This window comes from Rosa chinensis, chromosome 2 (assembly GCF_002994745.2).
Source record: "Rosa chinensis cultivar Old Blush chromosome 2, RchiOBHm-V2, whole genome shotgun sequence".
Taxonomy (NCBI): domain Eukaryota; kingdom Viridiplantae; phylum Streptophyta; class Magnoliopsida; order Rosales; family Rosaceae; genus Rosa; species Rosa chinensis.
Genome location: NC_037089.1, coordinates 2,237,411 through 2,264,403, shown reverse-complemented (window position 1 = coordinate 2,264,403; position 26,993 = coordinate 2,237,411). Strand labels below are relative to the sequence as shown.

General features: G+C 37.3%; 5 protein-coding genes across 5 annotated transcripts; 1 reads left to right on the top strand and 4 right to left on the bottom strand.

The window, feature by feature from the left end:
- The first annotated feature begins 447 nt into the window (after window positions 1–447).
- Window positions 448–2,664, top strand: LOC112190957 (F-box/LRR-repeat protein At3g58900). The gene is made up of 2 exons (XM_024330477.2): window positions 448–754; window positions 1,133–2,664. The coding sequence occupies exons 1-2, from the start codon at window positions 695–697 to the stop codon at window positions 2,069–2,071; spliced, it is 999 nt and encodes a 332-aa protein (XP_024186245.1). The 5' UTR covers window positions 448–694; the 3' UTR covers window positions 2,072–2,664.
- Window positions 2,665–2,684: 20 nt separating this feature from the next.
- Window positions 2,685–4,929, bottom strand: LOC112190956. The gene is made up of 3 exons (XM_024330475.2): window positions 4,330–4,929; window positions 3,860–4,044; window positions 2,685–3,344 (listed from the first exon to the last, which is right to left on the bottom strand). Exons 1-3 carry the CDS (start codon window positions 4,739–4,741, stop codon window positions 2,820–2,822), a joined length of 1,122 nt encoding a protein of 373 aa, XP_024186243.1. The 5' UTR covers window positions 4,742–4,929; the 3' UTR covers window positions 2,685–2,819.
- Window positions 4,930–5,794: 865 nt separating this feature from the next.
- LOC112190955 (putative clathrin assembly protein At5g35200) lies at window positions 5,795–10,919 on the bottom strand. Its single transcript, XM_024330474.2, has 16 exons — window positions 10,766–10,919; window positions 10,101–10,241; window positions 9,945–10,014; window positions 9,733–9,830; window positions 9,319–9,460; window positions 9,143–9,243; window positions 8,707–8,790; window positions 8,496–8,546; window positions 8,330–8,395; window positions 8,180–8,245; window positions 8,018–8,098; window positions 7,855–7,929; window positions 7,221–7,367; window positions 7,036–7,111; window positions 6,780–6,883; window positions 5,795–6,596 (listed from the first exon to the last, which is right to left on the bottom strand). The coding sequence occupies exons 2-16, from the start codon at window positions 10,200–10,202 to the stop codon at window positions 6,234–6,236; spliced, it is 1,626 nt and encodes a 541-aa protein (XP_024186242.1). The 5' UTR covers window positions 10,203–10,241; window positions 10,766–10,919; the 3' UTR covers window positions 5,795–6,233.
- Window positions 10,920–15,516: 4,597 nt separating this feature from the next.
- On the bottom strand, window positions 15,517–22,023 carry LOC112190391 (N-alpha-acetyltransferase 35, NatC auxiliary subunit). The gene is made up of 16 exons (XM_024329825.2): window positions 21,785–22,023; window positions 20,995–21,062; window positions 20,682–20,837; window positions 20,091–20,258; window positions 19,600–19,750; window positions 19,241–19,320; window positions 18,836–19,108; window positions 18,605–18,748; window positions 18,183–18,317; window positions 17,984–18,082; window positions 17,485–17,541; window positions 17,195–17,399; window positions 16,707–16,825; window positions 16,410–16,478; window positions 16,071–16,169; window positions 15,517–15,992 (listed from the first exon to the last, which is right to left on the bottom strand). The coding sequence occupies exons 1-16, from the start codon at window positions 21,894–21,896 to the stop codon at window positions 15,753–15,755; spliced, it is 2,175 nt and encodes a 724-aa protein (XP_024185593.1). The 5' UTR covers window positions 21,897–22,023; the 3' UTR covers window positions 15,517–15,752.
- A 1,357-nt stretch (window positions 22,024–23,380) lies between these two features.
- Window positions 23,381–25,274, bottom strand: LOC112185406 (probable glycosyltransferase At5g11130). Its single transcript, XM_024323648.2, has 3 exons — window positions 25,130–25,274; window positions 24,415–24,769; window positions 23,381–24,107 (listed from the first exon to the last, which is right to left on the bottom strand). The coding sequence occupies exons 2-3, from the start codon at window positions 24,754–24,756 to the stop codon at window positions 23,445–23,447; spliced, it is 1,005 nt and encodes a 334-aa protein (XP_024179416.1). The 5' UTR covers window positions 24,757–24,769; window positions 25,130–25,274; the 3' UTR covers window positions 23,381–23,444.
- Window positions 25,275–26,993: the final 1,719 nt, after the last annotated feature.

The window sequence follows — 26,993 nt, the reverse complement described above, 5'->3', positions numbered from 1 at the left end:
TTACAGGCCGAGTGTCCGCCTTTAGGTACAAACTAGACTTGAACTTACTCTAATCATTACCTTCGACATAAATTAGAGATAATCGGTAGGGGAAAACTTTAACATAATTCATTGTAGTCTCTTATCGATTATTATCTATATCTTTCATCTATTTCTGCTCTTAACTTTGATTGTTCAAGTTTAATTCTTGCTAACGATACTTTTTTTTTTTTTATCCATATAGATTAGTTGTTTGATTGTTTGACGCATGATCAAAAATCTATACTTAAAAATATTTTTCTCTATTATCATTGGCATTTGTCGGTATTTGATTTTAACTCTAATCGATTTACATCTGATTGTCATTGACTATATCGTTAATCTCAACGTTCATGGTAGTCTCATAAAAATGAAAGAGAAACATATTTAGTAGTCTAATTCATGTCATTAAGGATTAATGGGAAACAAATATAGAATTACAAGGAAACAAATATAAGAAAACAAGGCAAGGAAATTAGAGCTGTTCAGAGTTATGAACGTTTAAATAGTGGAACCCCTGTCTCTCAGACCAAAACGGAATTTCGGGATCGGCTAAAACCCGTCCGACCTTTGATTCTCTTCAAGGGCTTTTGTCACCAGGGCTTAGTCACTGTTTTACTCTGTAGAACAAAAACCCAAACCCAAACCCTTGTTCATTCTCTTAGAGACTAAAACCATGAAAAGAATGCGTCAGATTAGTGACCCTGACCCAGTTGGGGGTTCTTCTCCTAGAAAGGTACCCACTACCCACTATGGTAATTTGTCATTTGATGATTTGTGTTATGTGTTTTTTGATTCTGTTGAATTGGGGATGTTTTGATTCTGTGAAATTGGGGGGTTTAAGGTTGTTTCTAAGATTCATTTGAGAAATTTGATAGAAGAAAGCTGAATTTTGTTAAACCCTGATAAAGATTCCTAGTTATTATCTGAATTTGATGAAAATTTCTAATTTTGGTGTTATATTCAGGAAGAACAGGAACTTTCCATATCGGGGGAAGTTCTGTTTATTTTTTGTTATTAGATGCAGATATAGGGGGAGTTAATTTGGACAGGTGCCGTGTGTTGAAATTTAAAAGCTAAACATGATTTTTGTGTTTCATTTGTGATTGTGTAGTGCAACCGCATTGACAATGATCGCATCAGTTCATTGCCGGATGATATCCTTCATCACATTATCTCGTTTTTGAGTTTGAGGGAAGCTGTAAGCACGAGTGTTTTGTCTCACCGGTGGAAGAATATGTATGCGTACGTGTCAAATCTCGAATTTGATTGGTGTAAGATGCTTGCAGCCAAAAGGGCAGCTAGACGGGTCTCCAATCCAAATAGGGGAGTCTATTGCAGGAAGAATGTGCGTTTTTTGGTGATAAGAATAGATAGATTCCTAACCCGCCATTTGGGCTCGAGGATTGCCTCGTTCAAGGTTCGTTGCTGCCTTAAAGATAAGTATGCTCTTAATATCAATGACTGGATTGATTGTGCTGTCAGAAAGGGTGTCGAAAATCTTGACCTAGCCTTTACATGTGATGACATATCTGAACGAATGGATTGGCCACGCATGGGCTATTATCAGTTTCCTACTCATCTCCTTGCAGAGGGTAAAGCATCCAGATTAAGGAATCTTTCCTTGCGTTCATGCATGCTTAGGGTAGATTTTCAGGATCGATTCAGCACACTCTCCACTCTTGTGTTGTGTGATGTATATTTCGATGGACAAGCTAATCCGCTCATGTTTTGTTCTTGTTTAAAGCTTCAGTCTTTGACATTGCAATCGTGTTTTGGATTAGAAAGATTCAGCATTTCACTCGATCATTTGAAGTCACTGGTAGTGAGAAAGTGCATAGGTTTAAGAGGTATTGAGCTTGGTGCCCCCAATCTTACAACCTTTTATTGTGAAGGCAATGTGATCAAGATCTCATGCATAAAAGTTCCGAATCTGGTGGAAGTTTATGTTTCACTAGGCGGAATTAATGTTATACATACTTTTGCTCAGCTTGAGAAAGATCTTCCTAATGTCAAGTCTCTGACAGTGAACAAAAGAAATATACCTCTCTGATAGTGAGTGAGCTAAGTTTAACAAGTGCTAAGAAGGAACACTCTGTATGGTTGCCCCTTGTCTTTTCTCATCTTAGGTGCAAGGGGTCGATGAAAATTCAACAAAGCTTACCAGTTAGACCTGGAGATCCTAAATCAGCCGCCTCCTAGAAGTTTTACCCCTGATTCGGAAGCTGCATTTATAATTGAATGTTCACTTCATGGGTAATTGCTGTTGTTGTTATAGTTGTAGATTTCTGATATAAACTTCTGTTGCTCTGCATCATATGATGTTGTAATTTGTTGTTTCTGTCTAAATTTGTCTAGACTTCCAGAAATCTTCCCACCCTATTCTGTGAACCAGAAGTATGAGAGGCAAAGAAACTAGTCTTACAGCTTCGAACAAGAAAGCCAGAGTTGAGCATCTCTCTTGCTCGGTTTCAATAGAATGTAGGGAATGTTTTTGTATCTGTTATCTATCTACATTGAAAAGCAGCTGTGTTATAACTTGTAGTAACTGTGTCTGTGTTGTAAACTGAAGCTTTTCAGTTCTTGGCTATCATGTAATGGTGGATTTCTGGTATTCAGTGTTAATACATCTCTCAAAATTATATACTTAATTGCGTTATCATTAATTCACAAAGAAGCTTATGTAATGTATGCATTTTTTTTTCTGGCAAGTACAGAATGGCACTCAACACCGAAAGAAAATTGAAAATGAAGAAATAGAAACTTTACAATTAGTTGGCAAAGCAGCTGCCAAGTTTTTTCTAATCAAACTTATCTACAGTGAGCCAGTCATTCGACTCCTCACCTTCTGAATCTCTCTCTTTCGATGTACCAGTCCTTTGATGGCCACCATCAATCGCAGAACTTCTATTCAGCCGAACCCAGTCATTTGAATGATTTGATCCACTGGGTGAACATTCCCTAACGTCCTTTGCTGGCCTTAGGCCTGACGATCTAGTAGAAATGTCATTCTCGTCATCCTCTAAATCGCTGAATGAGATATCGTCTTCATGTTCAAGTTTTTTTGGGTCATCCACAAAAGTACCAGAACTAATGCTCGCTGCTTCGGACCATTGCTCAGTGCTCTCTTCATCGTCGATTCTTAACCTTTCAGCTGTATTTACAATCTCTGTCAGATCTTTCTTTTCTGCAGAGGAGAATTCTCCCCCTTGTGTCTTCTCAACCTGGGTGTCCTTTTCAGTTGAATGAAGAGTTGACTCCTCAGAGGTGGATACCTGCGTGTTCTTTTGAAGCTTGTGCAGAAGTACATTTCTTGCTTCAACAATCTGCAAAGAAAGAAATTTTCTTTCAACATACTAGTACTGTTGAAAGCTACAAGGAATTGAGAAAAATAAAAACTCAAAAGTGAATCAAGCACTCCATCAGTCTTAAGACTGAATTCAGACGCATATAACAGAAATCAATACGCCTCTGATTTCCGTGACAAAATAAGACATTGATAGCTCTTTTCCCTATCTCCTTAAACAGATGCTATAACATGTAGAATAGAAGACACAATACAGCTCAAGGATAAGTGAAGGAGAGACCATCGCCTATAACAACAACCAACAAGGTTTCACAAGAGCAGATGGTGATAGGTAATGCATATAACGCCCAATGTTGAGCTCTCACATGCAGTAAGAATTTCTATTACGGAACCTTCACAGAAATAACTCAAATATGGCAATATGCACCTATACACACAATATTATCGAATAAAAATTGATCTCCAGCGTCCCGGAAACCAAACAGAATCAAGGCTTTTTATCGTGAATGTAAATGTGGATACAAAGAAACTTGCCTTGGGGGTTGACAGAAGCTCAAAATCATCTGCATTTAGTCTTGGAAGCAGCAACAAGAAATAGATCATCCAAAATTGCTCCTCACTCATCAAACAGCAAACTCTGACTCTTAGATCAGCAAACCCCGGAACCAATTGTTCGACAGTGGAGGCATGTTCTCTCTGAGCATTGGACATGCTAAAATCTACAATCAAACAAGTTCAAAATCAATCAGCACAGCACTGCTAGCACAAACAAATCATATCAATTTCTTTTTTCAACCGAAATTAGCAAGTTCATCGTCTCGAATTGTTCATATTGCAACCGCAAGCAGATTCAAAATGCAATTAACTCTAGCTTTTAAACTCACAATCCACAACTTCAAGAACAAAATCAAACAAAATAGGCAAAACGAAACTGCAATCAACTTGAAAGATGAACTATACAGTATTCAACTACACAATGTACAAGTGTTCATGAGAAACTTTACCATGGCGGTCCAGTGGTATAGGAAAGCCGGTCCAACAGTCCGGAAGCTTCGAAATCTGAGCGACGAAGCCGAGAATCTCATCGGTAATCCCCGGCACGGGACAGCCGCCGCCGCCGTCTTCCGGAGCTCCGTTCCGAACCGGGAGCAAGTTCGAAGCCAATTTGGAGATTCCGGCGACGGAGAGAAGCGAGAGGCCGGTCTTGAAGCTCCCGCCCAATTCCGCGAGATCGTTTCGGACTCCCAAGAGCGCCGGCGACGGCGGTGGAGAATCGGAGGAGGGAAGGGACTTGGAGGAGGAGGGCGGCGGAGCGAGGAAGGTGGCGACGCCGCGGAGTTGGCGGGTGAGGGTTTGGCCGAGAAACGACGCGTCGTTTTCCGCGTCGGGTTGGAGAGAGGTGAAGAGCCAAGACATTGTTTGGTGGATTTGGTTTTGTGTTTTTGGTGCGTGCTTTGTTATTGTGAGCACCTCAACAACGACATGATTCAATGTGAAGATTGAAGAAGAAGAAGAAAGGCCTTCTATTTGTATTTTTTTTTCTTTCTTTTTTTGTTTCTTTGCTTTACTTGAGAGGAAGCTACTGGGTTGGTTAAGTGTGTATGATAAGAACTTATCTAACCAATTCTACAGCTCTGCTTGAATGCAATAGGCAAGAGCCAAAAATGATGTGAAATTGACACATAACTACAATAGCTATGGCGAATAGATGTCTACCTAATGATGAAGATTTCTTCAGAAAAATGTGTCTGTGTTATGATAAAAGGTGTTGCACGAGTAAAAACATGTCAACCGTTAGGGTTATTTTTAGATTAGAATTTTAATGATATCATGCTAGTTAAGTATAAAAATCTTGATTTGTTTTATGAAACTAATTATGTAGAAGAAAAAAATCAAATAAAGAATATAAATTTGTTTTCAATTTTCAAGTCCATTCCTATTATAACAAGGAAAATTAGTCAAAACCTAATGGGAAAATTCTCTAGTGTATCAAACATATTGATGCTCTATGTTACATGATATCATTTTAGCCATTGATGTCATCCTAAGCTCTAATTAGTACTTTATCATACTTAACACTACATCAGCTATGACAAATAGATGTCTACCAACCGATGATGAATTCTTCAGAAGAATCAATTTACATTCCGGTTGAAAACTCGACAATTCAAGAGAGTCGGAGGATTAATTCCGATGGGGTTATAAAGACCATGCGTTGTCAAAAGATGTGTGTCAACAGTCGGATCATTTCCAAATATAACCTAGAACTTTAATCACTTGAATTCTGTTTACAAGGTACAAACATACCAATCTTAAATACAAAGCTCAGTAGGAGGATAGGGATTACGATTTCAGGGCTGACGTTTTTCTTCACAAATCAAACCTGATTTTGAAACATGCAAAAGCCAAGGCCTATGCTAAGGAGGACCCATCGACAGGAAGGGAAAGGAAAGTAATTGACAACAGAAGTTGTGGACAAATCAAATTTAGTGTCTTCTCATTTTACACAACTGTTTATTATCAACAATCACGAATTACAAATCATTTCTATCATTTATATAGAACCTTAAAAAGGACCGATCCTTAAAAGGACCAAAGGAGAGGGAGGAAAAAGAAAGAAAGAAAAATAGAGAAGAATTCCTGCTTGATCCTCAACAACGACGAAGCAGGATAAAAGAATTTTCCTGTTGTCTGAACAACATCAAATGTAGATAGCTCAAAGTCCTCCCTCCGACTACTTATTAACAAAGAATTTTAATCCTAGCTAACAACTGCACATAAGAAACATATGGTACATGTCTGGTTTGCCTCTCTGAGTTTGTGATACTTTAACCTCTAAAACCGACTTTTCTCATGTTCCTTTCTTTCCCGTATATGGATAAGTGTGTGTTTCCTTGGACATACCCATCTACAAAAGGCCCGTGTATGGATTGTATGCTTGGACAGGCATACCTGCTCCATAGGGGTGGGCAGGTGCTCCATGAGGATTCCCAAAAGGATTCAAAGATTGCGGTTGTTGTTGGCCCATCATCATCATCTGCTGTTGTTGATACATGAAGGCCTGTTGCTGCTGGTTGGCCATTGCGGCCATCTGTACAGAGGGTGGTGCGGCCACTGTGTTGGATGCATAAAAGGGATCATGAATTGGTTGTTGCATCATGCCACCATTCATGGGAGCCTGCTCCCATGGGTTGTAGCTTACATTTTGATTGTTTCTTCTAATTGCATCATCGTATAGGCTGTCTAGTGTAAGCAAGTCCAACCCTCCCGCCTTCACTCAATAGACAAAAGATGTTAATAGTGTTCTTGGTCAACAGAGAGATAAAAAGAAACAAAGAATGAAAAAAAAAAAAAAAACAGAAGCAAAATCATGTGTAATATAAAGGAAACCGACTATTAATTGCAATAAAAAGTAAACATTAGGATACAGGGGAACTTAGTAAGGGAAGTATACCAGTTTGCTAGCAGCTGTAGCACTCTCATTTGAGCTTGGGGCTGTAACAAGTGCCAATTCCCAACCTGTTCCATTTGCTTGAGGTTGAGCCGCAGGTTGATCAGCTGCAAGAACCACAAAAGCAAATTTAGTTACTTTTAGAGACATACAGAGGTCTTTTATCAAATACAAAGACAAGAAGCTTCATGCATATTTCTTTAATGATTTACAAGAAATTATTTATTATATATCACGCAGACAGAGATGGAACACTTACAAACTGGAACAATAGCTAAAGCCATGGCATTCTTCTCATCTAATGCTGCAGTATCTGGAACAGGATCGTTCAAACCCTAGCAACAAAAGAAAGCCAACCAATTTAAACTTCAAAAACTTATAATTTTGAAGACTAATTCAAGAAAGAATAGCAAAAAAAAAAAAAAGGATTATTTTGAGAACTACCAGCAAATCAGGTGGTTCAACTACAGGTGCTACCACTTTTACTGGTTCAGGTGGAGGTGGGGAAGGTGGACGTGCCTCATCCTCTTGGGTCTTTTTGTCCTCTATGGCCAAGATTTCCTTGGGGGCAGAAATTTTATTGTCAATCACCTGTCAAAGTAAAGATTGAAGTTGAAGGAATTGTCACAAACTGTATCGATAAAGAGAAACAGTAACTACAAAGCAAAATGGAATACAAAGACAATGAAAACAAGATGTATAAAATCAAATATCAAGACTATAATACCAGAACATTTCATATAACATATCACCTTAAAATTCATTGAGGGGCAATATAAAAGGTACAAGATAATCCAGTATTAAACATAAAATCAAAATCCATAACTCCATTAACCAATACACTGTGATTTGTTATCAACTGGTAGATATTCACTAAAGTTTATATATGTCATACGTGTGCTCATTCATGTGATTGCATTGCATAGTCTTTACAAGTGCTGCACTAGTGTCAAAAAGCAAAGATCGGATTTATCTCATTTATGATTGACTCAAATTGATCCACTATTTTCTGATTGGGAACGACATTGGCTTGTTTTCTCCCAAAATAACCAAACTTACAGGAAGAGTATTTTCATACCTCCTTGCGAACAATTGAGACACGGGGAGCTTCTCTGACATACTCTTCCATGGCTTGTAAAAATGATGCAGGGGGCTACATTATAAACAAATTATTATTTCAACATGTATAGTTGCAAGGAATGCAATATGTTGTCAAAGGCATTGCAAGTAAAAAAGTCAACCTGCTCAATCTTAATAAACTTTTCTCCTCGCCCAATATCAAGACTCTTACATACTTCATAGAACTCTGACAGTCTCTCTGCCTGGAAAAATTCATATGGAATGTGAGTGCCAAAACATTATCTAACTCCACTGATTAGAACAGCTATTCCCATGGAAATTACCTGCTGTCCTGCCCTCCGATATATATCCAGAGCCTTCATAGCATCATGGCGTTGCATCTCAAAGAACTGTCATAGTTATGATTGATATAAAATTAGCTTATAGTGCAAGCTTCTAAAGTTCTAGTCAAAGATGCAAGGGTCATATCTTACCTTGTCAACCAAATTGACTGTTCCGTCACTAATAGCTTGATAAATCTTGATGCTCTCTGAAGCAACCTAATTGCATTGATAGAAGACAATTAGAAGAAAAGCAAAAAGTTGAATAGTTGATATGCAAGAACTGTGGAAATGCTCATTAATTGCAAGCTTCACCTACCATTGAAAGTGCTAATTGGACCACAAAATTATGAACTGCTGCCCCTTGTGGCTGTAGGAAAAAAAAAAAAAAAATTATTCACATGAATAAAAATAAGTAAAGTTTATTCCAGTTTTTTCCTATTACTTGACAAGCTGATATACTGTGGCAATAGGCACACAGCACCATGACATGAAGCCATTCATTTTGAGAGGTGGAATGAAAGAATTACCTGGCAACCAAGAACACGAAAAAGAAGCTGTTGCAGAGCAGGCAAATGCTCAAGCAATTCAGCAGTGTCCAAATCCTTGGTCCTCTGCACCGCAGTGTTTAGGTATGAATTAGCAAAACAATTTATTAACAAGAATGACAGGCTATTTCAGGAGATAGAAAGAGTGCCAAACAGAGAAACAGTATGTCGCTTTTCACAATGTCTTTCAGATAAGAAAATCTGGAACTCATACTTGCAGTGCATAAAAAAGTAACAATAAAGCTTAATGGCAGAAAAGTGGTCAACAAAATTCAGATAATTTAAACAGTTTTGGAATGGCAAAATAGCATATTGAGATCAAAAGTGCTCATTACAGCTTCCCTAGAACAAAAGTTATAAATGGTAATCAAGTTAGAAGCTAAAAGAAAGAAGATATGGGGAGAAGCAAGTTTCTTACTGGGCGATCCATCTCAACATCATATTTCAACACACGAAAACACTCCAATCTCTCCTCCAAAAACAAGGCATAGGTACGGATCCAGGTTGAATAATCCCATGCTGCAAAGTGAAATGGTCAACCTTTGAATAGAGAAGTTGTACAATAAGAAGTGAGTCAGAGGGATGGGGAGGTACCATTTGGACTGGAATCGTCTTTGAAATGAGACAAGTTAAGCATATGGTTTCTACTTCTACCATAATTCATGAGTTCTTCGTGAAAGGTGGGGTCCACTTCCCTCAAAGCACGATGAATAACAATTAGAGTTTTCAATGCAACCTAAACACCAACCAATAATCAATCAGTCGAATTTCAACGAAAACAAGCATATTATAAGATGGTATAACAGAGGAACTGATCACACAAACTCTGATTGATGAGCATTTGAGCCAGTGAATGCTCATCATATACAGTGAATATTACCCCACCATGGACAGCGAACCTTGAAAATCAAATCTAGAGTGTCTTCTTCTATTTTTGTTTTCTTTACACTTACTAAGTTTGGGTAAGAATAACGATCAAGATGAAGATTAAGTACAAAATGCACTTACCGCCCAATTATGTGTCTTCGCTAACCTCCTAGCAAGACCATGGATGCAATATGCAACATCAGCCCGAGGTCTTGTTGCAGAAACAGCAGAGAATATAGCTACAAAAAAAAAAAAAAGAGATAGACTCTACATCAGTTCAGATTCACCAACTCTTTCTTCTAGTCGCAGATCACGAGCTCTACAATATGCAGACATCTTAATAGACAATCTACCTCTGATGTATTTTTCCTTGGCTGGACGCTCAACATGATTCGTTGCCTTGACTATCGCAATGTCCAGTTCCTGCAAGATCCGAAGCTCAATTATGAAAATCCGATCCATGACAATCAAAACAGCCATCCAAATAACAGCAGAGTAATTCTTAATACCTTGTAATCGCTATTGACTTTCGCCAATGAAACTGTGGTGGTGTCCTTGAGGGATCCAAGTACTTTTCTTATGCTCTTCTGCGTGCCACCCCCTCCTGCCATTATCTTTCCCTCCTCTTATATATTATATATATCAAAATCCTACAAAATCCAAACCCAAACAAACTCAGCCTGGCTTCACAAAACCTCCATATAATCCAAATCAAAACCTCTCGACAACAAAATTCATGACATCACTAAACACAGACTTAAACAAAACTCCATACAAAATCGGAAAATCCAGATCCAACAAGTTCATAAGGAATTCACCGACTACACCAAAGACTTCAAACCAGTACACAAAACCGACTTGGATTACAATCCAAACCACTCCTCTACTGTAACAAAGCTCAAAACACAGAGCTCAACTTTACCAAAACCAAAACCAGAACGTGAGAATCAGCTTTCACTGTACAGAATCAAAACGAAACCAAATTGCATAACCGAAAAGCTTGAATTCGCAGATTGAAGAAGAGATTGAAGCGAACAAAGAACAAGCAGCTAAAACGGTGACGTTTAAAGATCTTAAGCTTATGTAAATTCACGCCGTTTAGTAGCTGAAGCAGCTCAGCGCCGTAACGGAAAATAGCAGAGAGAGAGGGAGAGATCGGAGAGCTTTGACTGACCTGAAACGCCGGTTGCCGGAGAGAGAGAGGGGGGGAATTCTAGAGAGAGAAAGTGGTCTGAGTTTTAGAGAGAAAGAGAGAGGTGGAGAGATGACCAGAAAAATGAGTTCGGTATGGTTGGCCCGTCGGCGTCTACGACTATTACTTTTAATTTAAACAAATTTTTTGTAAAAATTTATTGAATTTAAGTTTTTTTTTAACTGAAGTTTCCTATCTGTCACAGAGAGAGAGAGAGAGAATACGGCTTTCCTTTTTGGTAAGATTTGGGAAAGGATACTGTGCCATGCGCTTGTTATGAGACGCTTTTACTGCGCGCTCTGAATTACGCCACGTTTTAGATGCATGCGGGTCAATTTAATTAATTACTTAAATTAATGCGATGATGCGGGATTTTTTTTTATTTTTTATTTTTTTAAATCACGGCCTTCAGATCTTCCCAACGATTGCTTACCATTTACTCTAGGAGGTTTTAACAAGAAAATATTGCTTTTGTCATCAAAAAATAAAGAAAAAAATATTGCTTTTAGATTCTTTCAAATAATTACATAATCAGCCAATCATGATTGATTAATGAATTTGAATTAGGTAGTCGTTTTTCAAATTAAAATCTAATCTCAACTGATTTCTTCTTATCTACAAATATGTGCTGATCGGGGTGAGTTTGATAATAGCTGAATCATAATTTGTGTTAGTGACCAATTATTTGCTTATTAGATTGTTCGATCACTCTCATTATGAATATTTATGGTCCTATCTCAAATTATATGTCAATGTCATTAGTTACATTTTTTTTTTTTTGAATCAAGGAATTTGAAAAAGTATATTCATCGCAAGCCAGAATAGGTCGTTACATATCATTCCGATGTCATTTAAGGACATAAACAGACAAGAAGATAGTGGTAGTATCCACAAGTGGTACATAGAAATAGACCTACTCATTTTACATTCAAATATGTAGAAGTAGCGGAAATCCTCTTTCAGTACTACTCCAGAGGCGCTAGAGAGACATTGGGTGCACATCAGTGCTTAGGTTCCAAAATACAAGGAAATTATTGTAAAAGACAAAGCTAAAACATAGTAAAGGCCAAGGGCAACAACCCTAGCCCAAGAGCATCCAAAGGAGTAGTCCAACTCCAGAGCCCATTAAGCCAGCCTGGTCTCAGCCCATCCTCCCCTGATGATATGTCGTACTCCACAAGCCCAGCGACTCCGCCCAACCCGTGACGCCCCGATCTCCTACCCCTTCGACCCAAACTACCCCACTGCACACTCCAACCTGAAGCATGCCTGTCCACCGCCTCACTTTCTGCCCACCATCGATGTAGAACCCATGTCGTCGATCTTGATCAGCACAACCACATCGTTAGTCGAGATGCGGCCAAAAAACATAAGCCGAAGCTTTCTGCGACTACTTCGAGTGCAACCACCCATGGAATACCGTCGAACCATATTGGATTGAATACCCGCCCGACAACAAGACCCCAAGACGTCAGTGAGGCCGGAAGCTAATCGAGCGCCGCCAGACGAGATCAAATATTCAAACGGAAAAGAAATCGATCTTTGGGTTTTTAGGGTTTCTCTCGAGGAAGAGAGAAAACTATAAGGGGTAAACTATGTCATTAGTTACATGGCGATTCAGGTTCTTAAAGAAATGAATGTAGTCCATGCACAAAAAATAAATAATAATGAATGTAGCTTATATAAGCACATAAAAAGGGAGAAATTTCTTCTTTGTCTATCCAGACTTATATATATCTTTAATAATAGTATCATTATCGAGTTATTCGTTTATTAATAACTTGTAGATTGAAATTATTCTCATTTTAAATCGCTTACTGAATTATTATTACCGATAATGATGAAGATTCCTTGGAGTCGTCCTAATAATTAGGGGTGGGCATAAATACTCGAAAGACCGGAAGGAACCGATCCTCACCGGCTGGTTCGGGTCGGGTTTTAGACTGAAAATAAGTGATTTCGGGCTGGTTCAGTCCCTGTACTTAGTGTGCCGGTCCGGTCCCGGTTCTTGACTTGTGATGATTGCGTGGACCAAAAAAACCGAGCTTGTATACGTGTCTTCCAATTATTGGTTAGTTTCGAAGTCTATTGTGTTAGTATGGACATGACCACATGTGATTAGTAAGTAAACTGTAAACCTAAAATCTAAAATCCCAAAATCCAAATCGATCTTCCTCAGCTTTCTGCTGCTCTGCGACTCCGCCAATCTCTGGCTCTCTCCCTCACAATCGGTCTTCCTCACATCTGCGGCTCTGCCTCTCAGCTCTCACACCAATCGATCTTCCTCAGTTCCTCAGCTCTCTGCCGCTCTGCGACTCCGCCTTTCTGGCTCTCTCCCTCTGTTCTCGCGGCTCTCTGCGACTGAGCAACTCCGTCTCTCTGGCTCTCAAGCTGACAATCGGTCTTCCTCACTCTTGGTCTCTTGCTGTGTAACTCTGTGTTGATTGTTATTTGGAATATGGTTTTATTTGCAGCCTTGGTGCTAGTGTAGATTGCAGAATGGTTTATTGGTTTTATTTTCAGCATTGCAGCCTTGCTGCTAGTTCAGATTACATTACTCTTTATATAATTATACTCTCTAAACAGAAGTAGGTCAAGCAGCAAAATGCAGCAGTGCTGCAAACATTGACTGGAACAGGAAACCCGAAAAATAGGCCCGGACAGAAGTAATATTGTCGGTCCCGATCCCTATAAAACCATTGCAGGTCCGGGTTTAGCCCTGTCCCTTTTTTCTGCAACTGCAAGACCGACCCGAAGTGAGACTACCGCTCCCGGTCCCTGTAAAACCAGTGCCGGTTTGGGACTGTGCCCAGCCCTGTAATAATTGTTAATGCACTTTTTTGTTTTAACAAGAAATGAAATGAAAGATGGTTGAAACTTGAATGTGACTTTTTACTGGCATGAAATTTATGACCGGAGATGTTTCCAAGGAATGAAGGAGTGTCGGTAGCGGATCTACTTTTCTGGAACTAGAACAAGCAGCAATAACAAGTCGCTTTAATATTACTCTAATATTCTGTACAGTTGAGTATAAAATTCTGGTCCAAGAACAAGAATAAGAAGAAGAAGAAGTTGCTTAGAAACAAGAAAACCTGATAGGGCCAGCTAAGCCTAGTACCAATACTAAATAGACACCTAAGCTTCTTTTAACTTTCACTTAATTTGGATTATTATCACTATTATTGTTATTATTATTATTATTAATGTTTTCCACACATTATTTTTCTTTAATTGGTGGGTGATTAGATTAGGGATCCAATCTTTTAGCACAATTAAAAGATGGCAATCATCATCCAGATCAGCTGCAAATGAAATTTAATTTTATTAAATTCCAGCCATTATTATTGCTCATGATTCCATTTACTTTATAGGGACTATTCAGTATTTAGTTAATTTATTTTTGATATTTTTCATCTTGGATTCCCATCTCACAAGCCTACCAAATAATTGGAACAAGCACTAATTTTTATTTATTTATCATTTTCCAATCAGGGGATACATAATTGACAAATCACCACCAACAAGGAAAAGTAAAAGTAAGGAGCTAAAAAAGAGTTGAAATTGTATAAAGTTAAAGAGCTACATACTAAAATTTGCCATTTGGAACCCACATAAACTATGGGATCAAACGTATCAAGTGATTAGCACTATACCATATGAAAACAACAAGCTAATTGTTCTGAAAGTCATCTCTTTCGAAAATGTAAGCACGCTATAATTCAGCATACTACTCTTCTTCTTTGGTTGAAACATAGCAAAAGAGGTTAATCTAGGATAAAAAATAAAATAAAAAAATCATGACAAACTCTCAATTTACGCATGTATTTTAACATTCCGAGTTTAATATAGGTATGTTTTTTGAGTCTAATCCTAAGGACATGTACATAACTCATTCATTAATACAGCTTATTTATAATAATAATAATAATTAAAAAAATGAAAAATCCAGTTCTCTATACATAATACATGTATATATATTTTGACTTTTTTTGTCCAAAGTATTGGGTATATATGTTGGGTAATTTTGACAGCATACGTTACCTTTTTATAATTCATCTTCTTCCTGTCCGCCAGACCGCCACGGAACAGAGAATATAGCAGGACAAGCTAATAAGCTGATTAGCCAGCTCAGATTCTAGTTTCTTAAACAAACCATATGAATGACACCTTCCTATTTCCGACCTATGAAAAAGACCTCCAAAATAATTGTAAATTATAAAACGACAAAAAAAAAAGATCGAAATAAGAAATAATGTAAATTAAAGAAAACAAAACCCATGTCCTGGATATTCATAGCCATCCACGATGATTCCAGCTTACAGTGGGCTCCAAGGGCTGGGAGATTGTACTGTGTTTCGGTACCAAGATTTTGTTGAACTAGAAAGGTAGCGGTAGATGACCTAACGTACGACGATTTTGTACTACTACAAATCCATGGATTTGAACCGTAGTCGTTTGATACGAACTTTTGTCGTCTGGTCTTTTATGGCTGCTGGTTGAAATTCAGAGGTTCTAAGAAGAACCAGAGACCCAATCATAGAAGAAGAAACCAAGGGAAAATGCCAACAGAGAGGTCCAAAGTAGAGGATTACCTTGACTAAAACAGGAGACGCAAAATCGAACTTTTTGAATAAATTTCGGGGGACTTTCTCTAATCTTTACAAGATTAGATGTATATCCATGGAATGCTTCTCTTTCTTTATACAAAAGCTAGAAAATCAACATCAGGTCGATAGAGAAAGCAGGGATAGAAATGGAGATAAGAAAGATGGGAAAGCGACCAAAGCTCACAGATAATTGTGGGGGGTTAATTCTTTACTCATTGCGATTACAATTGATGAAATGAATAGCTGGAAAAAAGTCGCTTCAAAAATTGGTGTTACAAGTTCTATACTACAAGACTCTGCCTCTGAATTTCTGTGGAGGTAATGAGTGTTTCAAAATTGGTACGATCGTTGAAAGATGAATTTCACGATCTCTTAACAACAGCTGTTGCTAAATAAGGATGGTGGTTGAACTCAAATGATACCTTCAGTGAGGGGTCAAGGGCTCCGGCTCGGGAGATTATGTTTAAGGCAATGCTATTGTGCTCGGCTACTTGCTCTAGTCTTCGTAGTTCGGCAGATTTTTCTGGGTTGTTGGAAAAACTACTTTTTACCTCCTTCACAATCTTCTGAGCATCTTTAAAGTGATCATACCTAACTAGGTTCTGCAAGAAGGAAGAGATAACATTAAGCCTTCCAGAGGACCATGGGAAAACTATGCAAAATTATCACTATTCACTCACCAGTAAACGAGCATGAGTAGTAGAATCCTTAAACAAGGGGTACGAGACTTGATCAGGAATGCAAGCCTTTTGTAGAAGCTCAAAGTGCTGACTAAATCTCTGCCAAAAAAATAAAAAAGAGTTAAACCCGGTGAGAAAGAAAGAACAAATATGGCAATATTCGTCCAAAATATAATTGACCAATAACTTCTCTAGACTATTAAAGTCAAAAATAAAATAGCTCCCAGATAGCATGGAGGTGTATTTTTTTTGCATTCCATATTTACATTTGAGAAGAATACTGTAATTTACCAAGTTCACACGGACAACTTAATATATGGAAAAACATAAATGATATACCTCATGCTCAGTATTAAAAGGGCTTGGACTTTGTACCATCATACGTTCATTCCTCAAAGCAGCAAGCATCTGAAAAAATTGGATTCATTAACTGTGAATTCAACAATGAAGCAAAACATTTATGCTAGGAATGGACAAGATCTGTCCATTCACAATATAACTACACAACTTATTACCCACACATAAGATCCAAAGGAAGAAACCAAGATTCCTAAAATAAATTCCTAACCCCGTATCATTTTAATTGGTGTTATGTGGAAGTGACATTTCTTAATTAAGAAACTAAAGCAAAATTACCGTTGCTAGTCCCTCTGCAAGACATATTTGGCATTGAAGAAACAAGATTGCAGGCGGAATCCGAATATCCCTTGCCACATCTTTAACAGAATCCCTCTTCTTCTTTCCCCTTCGTTTACCTGATCAACAGTAGTACATAGTGCATCAGATGGTGCCATAAGCTCCGTATAACATCTGTGTAGAGCCCTTCACTCGATTCATCTATCCAGACAAATGTTGACCACTAAAATGACAGGCTAAATATATTTTTCTTTTCCTATCCTACCAAAATAGCACAGAATGTAAAATACTTATGATTAATAATGTTTCAAATAATGTGCTCTCTAGTAAAAAATAGAGGAATTCCAACAGTGACAAGGGAAGAATGACAGCCACTAAGCTATCATCAAATTCACTGGTGTTCATGCATAAGTTGAACGTACAACTAAAGATGATTAATCTGAAAACTTCCTTAATTGAATTAAGTTACAGAATGTTAGCATAATTACCACTGTCATTGCTCGCGGCCATTTTAAGAGACTTTTTCTCTAAAATCTTGATCAGGACAACATAGATGTACCAATATACCATGCAATATTCACTTTGTGAATATAGCTCCAATTCAAAACCTAAAATGAGAAATCGAGAAGCAATCCAGTACGTTTGCTCCTCCACCCAAACAAGGATGTGTTGGGCTATATTCATGCACGCATTCTGTCAAAATCCAATTGCATTTAATGATTAAAAAAGAACTTTGATGGATATATTATTAAAGTAACTCTCTCAGAGAGCAACATACCTCATCATTTGAAGAATCTGTGCTTTCCCCCGACTCCTTTCTAAAGGCCATCTCTAGCTATAAGTTCACATATAAAAGATATAAGCACACTAACCAACAACACTGATAACGCAGTTATTGTAGAAATTGTAATCTCCAGTACACTACTCAAGTCAAGGTTAACAAAATTTAAAATATGTGATGTCCAGGCAGCAAAGGTAATAGACCCTATAAGTAGAGATAGTTGGTGTTAGTGATCGGCCTCCTAGTGAGCACGACCATTATAGACAGATGGTAAAAGAAAATAGCATGCTATTTAAATCTGTTTATATACTTATTAATAAAATCCATTATTCCATTTCACTTATTAAACACAATGCATGTACAAGGTAACGTATTCCTTGATCTCATTGGAGTTACGTGCTTTATGGTGTGTTCACTTCAGATACTGGGTTCATTTGCGCCTCAAGAAAGTAGAAAAAACATATAGAATCTCTTTCTTTTAAAATATGTGACATACCTGTATGTAGACAACACGCCAATCTTGTAAAATCTTTCCAAGCTTACGCCTTTGCCATGCACTATTCGTACATAAAATTTTTAGCAAGTTGATTACCAACTGCAATACGTAATGATTCAAACATTAGACGAAGACCCCAAAGAAAAATACAGAAACAGAAAGATGTATATGACGTTCCAAACGTAATAATTGGCTTCACCTGTCCCAGGTAAACAATTGATTCATGTTTCTGCATATCATGGTTCCTTATAGAATCAGGTACAGCTGCAGCTCTGGTAATAACACCAAAGAGAGGATCCCGGCCATAGAGTTTCCCATCTTCAACAAGCAGACGCTGCTCAACAGTTTTCATGGTCAACAATTAAGAAAACTAACAGAATTGTAGTGATTAACTATGTAGAATACAATTTGGAGCAAAAAAAAAAAAACTGCTTCTCACAATGCTAACTGTTGTTGCCTTTTCGATAATGGAATAGGTGTAGAACCAGAGGGGCTAAAGTATTTTTAGAAAGGTACAGATAATTGTGTGAAAAGCTATGTTACCAAAACCTTTGCTAAAGTCATCATAACAGATACCGGATATAAAATAAACACAAACAAATGAAACATTGAATAACGAACCTGAAGATGAGCTCTTGCTACTAAATCAGGCAAAGATTTTTGGAATTCAACCACAAAGTGCAGAACACTTTCTAAAGATGGGTCCAAAGGGTAGGAACATATGACATCCAGATCGTGAAGAAGTTTCATAAAATATTCAATAGCCTGGCATCACAAATATTAAAAAAGAAAAGAGTTAGAACAATGGAAGTAAATTACTACAACTATCAGTAGCAATTATAGAATGCTTACCTTTTTCCAACTAAGAATTTTTATTGCGCGTGGTGGTGTTGGAGCAGATAATCTACAGTTTAAACTAGCATCAAATCCAATTGCTTGACAGCCAGAAGCAGTAGTTTTATCTTCTATACTTCCTTCATGAGTTCCAGGAGACCTAGATCTAAGGAACTCCGATGAGTTAAGCATGCACTGTAATTCTGATATGCAGGAGGCTATATGCTTTCTTGCCAACTCCAAACCTCTCCCTTGAGGACGTCTCATGCAAGTAAGAACATGATAAAAATGCTGAAAAAAAAAAAAAAACGCCAGTTCTATTTAGCTTCAACAAGATGGGGTGTATATATCTTTAAGTGCATGCATACATGTTTACAGATGATGCAGATGCGTATAAAATAAAATAAAAACACAGGGTAAGACCTTACGAAAACGTAAGCGGCATAACAAAGCTTTGCAGTAGGCTTCCTCCAATTCAAGATTATTTTGCAGTGGCACAAAGTCTGCAAAAAAATAGCTAGTATATGAACCAAGCATAATTTTGTAAAATGTCTAAACTTACACGCAGTCTGAAAAGGCGGCAACAGCTATGGAATACACAAAATAAGTCACACTGGGGATATAAAAGTATACGGTAGGAAACAAACAGAGGCAATCATTACACAATAAACAAAAAGAGACCTAACAAGGAATACAAATAGCAGTATGAACATTAACATGAAGTATATTTGTTTTCTTGACATAAAAATATAGCATCAATACGAACGTGAACAGATATCTACCTTCTAACACTCTTCTTTTTGACGATGGGGCTTTACAAGCACGTAATTGGCGATTGACTGTTTCTTCAACAGCATTTAGCATTGACAAGCACTTATCATCTCCATCCCCATGCAAAGCCAGACCATATGACATTGTAAAGAGGTCTTCTTCCTGTGAACGAGAGGAGCTTGATTAAAATAGATATCAAACCTTTCTTTCACTGCAAGATACTAAATAACAACTGAGACTACATTTTGTATAAATGTAATTAATACTATTTTGCATGTAGACCAAAGTGCATTGTCAGCCAATTAGTTGCTGGGATATACCAATCGTTCATGAGTAATTTACTGTCCACATTAATTTCTTTTCTATCTGTTTCTGATTCAATACTAGGAGCAATAAAAATTTACTAAAAAGACAACACCAAAGGAAAACAAGAGTTAAACAACTTCAAATCAATGGAAACACTGGAATGGTATAGGAGAAAAGAGCTGTTGGAGTACTTTACTTCATGAGTGCGTGCATCTGAGACAACTGAAATGACCGTCTTGCAGGTTGCTCGTACGACTTTGCAATAAGAATGTAGTAATGCATGTGAAGATGTCCTATCAGGCCGGAGAAGATAGATGCAAGAGAAGACAGTTTGAGCCAGTGAATGACCCTTGTGCCATGTCGCCTGCCATTTAAATGATTAGATATAAGAACAAAGGCAACAGGATAGACTGTAGTACAGACACAAACAACTTATAACATGATCTACTTTGCTGATTTCAGACACACGTAGAATTTTAATTAAATGATGGGAGACAAACAAAAATTTAAGATTCTACGAGAAAAGGTAAAAATAAATTTCATAGCAGATTTTTACTGCAGAAAGATTCCCACAAAGGAATTTCATGCGGGAGTGATAAAAACCCAGGAATTAACGTTTCTATTTAGCTTTGATTAATATCAAAATTGTTGCCTTTTATTCAAGTGGGTTCTACTCTGTATCTTTCATATTTTATTTGTACAAAAAATAAATAAATAAATAAACTCAGTGCATGATAATAATATGAAAGGCAGTATTTTGGATGCCATCAGAGAAGTAATGCCATACCTCACACGCTAGAAGATGGTCCATAATATCAATAGTGCACTGAACATCCACCGTTCTATCAGAGCTAATAGGAACTGGAGCAGCACCATCCTCAATTGCTTCGTCAACAGAGTAGTATTTACAAACGATACCGGAATCCATCTTTGGGTCCATTATCTAACAAGTAAAACGAGAAGAAATTAAGAAGTATGACTCATGTCAGAGCATTAATGGCAGGGAGGAGATTGAAAAAGACACATTTATATGATCGAATTCTGAATAAATTATTTAATTTAAGATGAAGCAATGTTGCGAAATGCAGACAATGTGTTACCTCTAAAGCAGACATGGCAGCAAAAAGATTGAAATTATCTCCATGAATGAGCATGCCATCTTGAAGATCTGTCACCAAAGGTCATCAATAAGAGAGACAAATGAGAATGAGCACGGACTTATAGCCTAGAATTGCAATTAAGTTCTAAAATCCAAACAACTTCTTATATAGTGTTTCTGATATCATTTTATTACATAGAAAGCAAAGATCTCAGTTCTACATTGCAGAGTCATGTTTCAAAATTCTCATTTCCTACCGATCCCAGCAATCAAATGAAGCAACGAGGATTTACACATTCCACATTTACTTCAACTCAAGCTTTAGTCATCCAAACACTTGATGATTCAGAACCACAAGAAATCCTATCAAATAAGTTTTAAAACTCAAAAAACTCCTTATATAGTGTTTCCGATATCGGATTATTACACAGGAAGCAAAGATTTCTGTTCTATATTTCACACCCATGTTCCGAAATTCTCATTTCTACCAATCCGAGCAATAATCAAATGAAGCAATGAGGATTTACACATTCCACGTTTACTTCAACACAATCTTCACTCATCGAAACACTTGACGATTCAAAACCACACCAAATCCATGCATTTCAATTTTCAAATACGCCAGTAAGCTACTTGTTTCAGTGTTGATTCACATTTGCAGCTCAGAATTTCAAAGTTCAAAGCTACACAAACAAGCTCGGGATTCGTCTCCGAAACCAAAACAGAGTAAAGCAGAGAGAAAGAATCATCTGAAAATTAAGCTTAGGGCAACGAGAGAAACCAGAACCGACCTTTACACGCGGCGTCGAGGAGCGGCGACACGTCGGCCCAGACGGAGTGATCACCGGAGGGAATGGGGGCGCGTTCCGGTAAGGGAAGGTCCATGATAGCTTCGTCGGCCATCGGCGGTGGTCTCGGCTCTTCACTCTTCTTCTGGTTCTGGTTCTGGTTTTGGTTAGAGAGAGAGAGAGAGTCTGAGAGAAGGGTCTGGTTGGTTTTGCTTTGCTTTGCCCACTTGCCAAACCAGCGGGCGGGTCAATCAGCACGGAGGAGACTCTGGGTTTAGCGGTTTAGGGCATATCAACCGGGTCGGACCTCTTGTTTATGTGGGCTAGGAACTCCTGTTTTACTGGTCTTGGGCCTCGTGTTTATGTGGGCTGGGGTCCAACTTATTGGACTTCCTCTTTTTTTTTTTTTTTTTTTTATTGAGATGATGGAGGTTGAGTTAACTAGGCATTGACAGTGAAATTGACTTCTCACAGAACATGTTAAAAACGACGTCCTCAAAAAGAAGTGAGCATGTAAATAACTTGAATGATTGTGTTGATACTTTGAGAAATGTTGTCAATTTCGAGCACAGTAATTGATAATGATTGTACAATCACCTTCAATGTATGCTAATATGAGAAATTGAGAAGCCTTTAGGTAACTTAGGTCGACCATTTTAATTACTTCTATATCATGCATCCTCATATATAAGTGGCTAATTTCTCTTGTACTGTCATTGGTCCAACGAGTGTTCGTGTATTCTTGTCATTTCATTATAGTTTACATCTTCAATCTAGCACAGTTGTATAGAACTATAGCTATTTTCTCTTTTTCTTCTTCTATAATTTGTCATTTAAAACACGTAATAAAATTAACTTAATATTCAATCATCATTATTTAAATACAAAATAAGTTTTTGCTAAAAAAAATTAGATTATCACAAATACATACTTTCAAGCTAGAACTTGACTCTTTACATGTTCATTGGATATAGATTTTAATGATTATATGATAGTGCAGTTTAAGGGTTTTATAGTACACTACTATAATAAGTTAATTTAATAAGTTAATTTTCCATAGTGTCAAATGTTCAATGCAATGGATGTCATTTTAGGTGACGGACCCGTAACTGGTTTGGTTAGTACGGAGGAGAGTGGGGATTTCTTGTCCACCACCAGTCATTCCCGGATTCTGTAATGTTTTGTTTTTGAATAAAATCATTATCTATTCCCAAAAAGAAAAAATGTTCAATGCAATGATGCATGGATGGTGCATAGTCATAGACAACTTTATAAAATGTGTCGATCTACAATAGTGTACAATTTATATATTAAAAATCAATGTACTTATACATTGATATTATTTTTTCTTCCTTTTACACATTCAAAAACATCATACAAAACTGTAATATGAGTGGTTTCTTAAAATCATCTAGCTTGACGCAGTGACGTCGTAATACATTAGAACCTGATTCCATTGCCCTCAAAAAAAAAAAAAATCATACAAAATTGTAATTTCAGCAAATCTGCCTCCTCTTGTTCACCAAAGGCTTTCCAACTAATTCCTATACATAAATTTGGATAATCTTCTACATTTTTTTGTACTCCGGCCGGGAAGAATTCAAGTAACAAACGGTACAACAATGAATAATACGTACGAATCACCAGAGCCTAGCTAATTAGACTATAACTTGACGTTAAGCCTTCTGAGCCAAACCGAGTGAAGCACCATATGAATCACGTCAAAAGGCTTAGCAGGTCGGTTGAGCTCAAAATGCCTTCTCACTTTCATCACCCTCTGCTGCATCTTCAAGTACTTTTTATCGGAAACTCCCTTCAAGATGGTCTTTATTTCTGGTATTCTACTCGACGGGATGAAAAGCGAAAACTTGCACCAATCGAGCACATCGTTAAAGGGCAATTCGTAATTGTCCGCAATGATCACTGGAACACATCCCGATTGAAGTGATTCGATAATCCTAGGACTTGCCACTTCCCAACCACTAGGGCAAAAGCAAAACTTGCTCTGTTCCATCAACTTATTGTAGTTGAGCTCCTTTGGAACCTTCTCGTACACTAAAATTTCAGCGTCTTTATTTTCCCAGTGTTCGAATAGCAATGGTCTTATGTCTCCATGAGCTCGACCACCAGCGAAAAAGCCGAGTATTGAGCGCTTATCAGGTGGTTGGCCAAGAGAGAAAGAGTTGAGCTTCAGTTTGTCTAAAATGTTGTATTCTGGTACAGAAACATCTCTGATGGGTTTGAATCCTTCAGAGGTGTTGGCATTGCATAGTACCCTCATCAAGTTCGCATAGAGCTCAGGATCATCTTTAGTAACTCCTGGTGCCTGAAAATACATTTCTGTTAGAAATATCCGAGATGGAACTAGAGAGCACATCATCAATATACGAAAAATGCACATATGATAATGAATCAGAGATAGTGATTGTGGTAATTGAATGGCCAAACGATTTTCAAACCAATTAAGATTTGGCAAGTATGTATTACCTAAAAATAAATTATATGTATTACCTAAAAATAAATGATTTCAATCATCAAGCACAAAAGTATATACAGATTAATATATGTCCCTCATTATTTGTGGACATCCATGCCACTCAATACCTATGAAAGAAATCGACTTATGTACTCACCCAATCATGACAAGAGAGCATAAAGTGGTCGGCTCCTTTGCTTCTATTCCAATGTGGGTACCTGTCTGCTATAAGATTGACGTAATCTTTGACCACCCGTACCATCCGAGCACGATGCCAGTCGGTGACCGGCATGTAGATGTACTTCACAATGTTGGCCACACTCACAGGAAGAAAATATACATGAGCCTCATCATGATGTTGAGCCATGAAGGGGCTTTTCCCATTTCCCATTTCGTCGATAAAATGACCTTCGATGGAGTATATGCAATCCATTGGCCCGACATGGGTCAAGGGAAGTTGTCCTTCCTTGTAACTCCACACCTTAAACCTCTTTATCATCTCGATATGACTCCTGAGGACAAATATAGCTGAATAATGAGTATCGGTAGAAATTTCAAATTTATATACCAAATTGATGTTTCATATATAACAGCCAAATTATTAGGAGTTCAGGACTGTTACTAGCTGGCTAGATAAGTAATCAAATCAAGTTCATAATGGCGCCGGCGGTAGATCGAGTAAGGTCATCACACCCAATTGTGACCAATGCTGGCCAGGTTCTGAATCTAATTATAATTAGACAGCTAGATTTTTAATTTTAAATTTTTGATTTTTGATTTTTGATTTTTGATTTTTGATTTTTGATTTTTGATTTTTGATTTTTGATTTTAATTGTAAAACGATTGAAGATGAAAGGTTGAAAGTACTAAACTGATGAAACGCATAAGCATTCCTGTATATGTTTCCCCTGGGAATGAAGGACTCTTCTTTATCTGATGTATAATTCCGTGTCCGGGATGCTTTGTATATAGCGGCTCGTGCTTCAGCCAAACCTTCTTCCTTCTTCTCCAAGAGACTCTTTTCTTTCTAAACAAACCAAAACAAAATAACAATAAGTAAATAGCGAGAGTGAGTGAGATAATTTGTCGATCTATTAGTGTCATCTCTGTGAAGGGGACATATTTCAAAATATAAAAACAAAATATGCAGGGATATTCTGATTATAATTTAGAAACGTTATTGCAAACATAACTATAAATAAGAGAAAAATTAAGGGTATTGACGTTGCAAAGAAACTAGAAGTGGAAGGATGATGAATCATACTTTTTTAGTCGGAACAAATGGAGGACTGCCATGTTGATGATCATGAGTATGATTCTTCTGCGTCAAATTCTGCGCATCATTTAGAGTATCGGGTGCAGGTTTAGGGGTTAGGATGGAAACGTTAGAAACTTGTGCCGGGATGTTATTGAAGAAAATTACATCAGTAATATGGTAGTTCTGGTTTTGGAGTACGAGAGTCAAGTAGGTGGTGATCAGAAGAACGAGAAGAATAGTTGGTACAAGTGCATACGAGGGAGCTCGGGATTTTAAGGACGTAAAGGTTTCCATGGAGTTTCAAATCCCTCGTGGGGATCTCTGCTACTCGATCTTCTTCTTCCTCTTGTTCTTCTTTTTTTGGGGGGAGAGTTAATTTTGAGAAGAGAGAAAATTACATGGTTGGATATATGGATAGTAATTACTACTTGCCAAGGAAAGCTTTTCTGGCTGGATTTTGGATTGCTTTTTTCCATATCTGTTATGATTTAGGAATTAATTGTGATGGGATATGCAATTAATATTTTGAAAAATACATGGTTCATGGTTTTTTTTGGATTGAAGAAAACAGAATTACAAGACAAAACCACGCGCAACGACACCCTAATCCTAAAATACATGGTTCATGGGTTCAAGTTAGGTATCTTATTGGTCAAATAATGTTCAATAAAAAAAGCCAATTAAGAAAAAAAGAAGGCCAACTTTTTAAAAATATTTTCCATCTACGCCAAGTAGAAAATCTGAACGGAGTTCAGGTACCCAGCAAGTTTTAAGGTTTTTGCAAATGTTACTGCATCACTAGATGAGACCAACATTGTTGTGTATTTGCATAACCAATTATCTAAACCAAAATTCCTTTATCGATCGATTAAGGACTATATATATAATTTCTAATCGATAGAGGAATTTTTTTCATGTAAAATTTAGGTTTTATTTTTTTTTTGGTAACCATGACCACGTTATATTGACCTGGAAGACAGTTGTGAAATTAAATTTCTAATGCGTGTATGCATTTATTGGTAACCTTTTTTTTTTTTTTTTTCTTTTTTAAAAGACATTTATTGGTAACCTTGAATTTTGAAAGATTTATTTTTAATACATTTACTATATTAATGGAAAGTCCTTTGATTGAAGAAAAGAAAGTAATTAATTTAGGGAATTGGAAACTACATTATTCCTTTCATTTCAAGAAAAACTCTTCTTCTTCGTTTTTGACACGTTGATCTAATTGGAATGAAGAGATTCATGAACGGAATACGACTTAATTGGGAGAGATTATGAATTGGTTGTTTAAAGTCTTCATATCCCTAAATGTACATGCCGTTTTACCAATCAATCTCTTTAATTCCAATGTTTACATTAATTCTTAGGTCATCTCTACATTGTGTAACATAAGCAAAATACCAAACCAAATCTTCGAAAATTTTATTGATATAAAGATAAAATTGGCAAAATTGCACACGACACAAAAACTTATG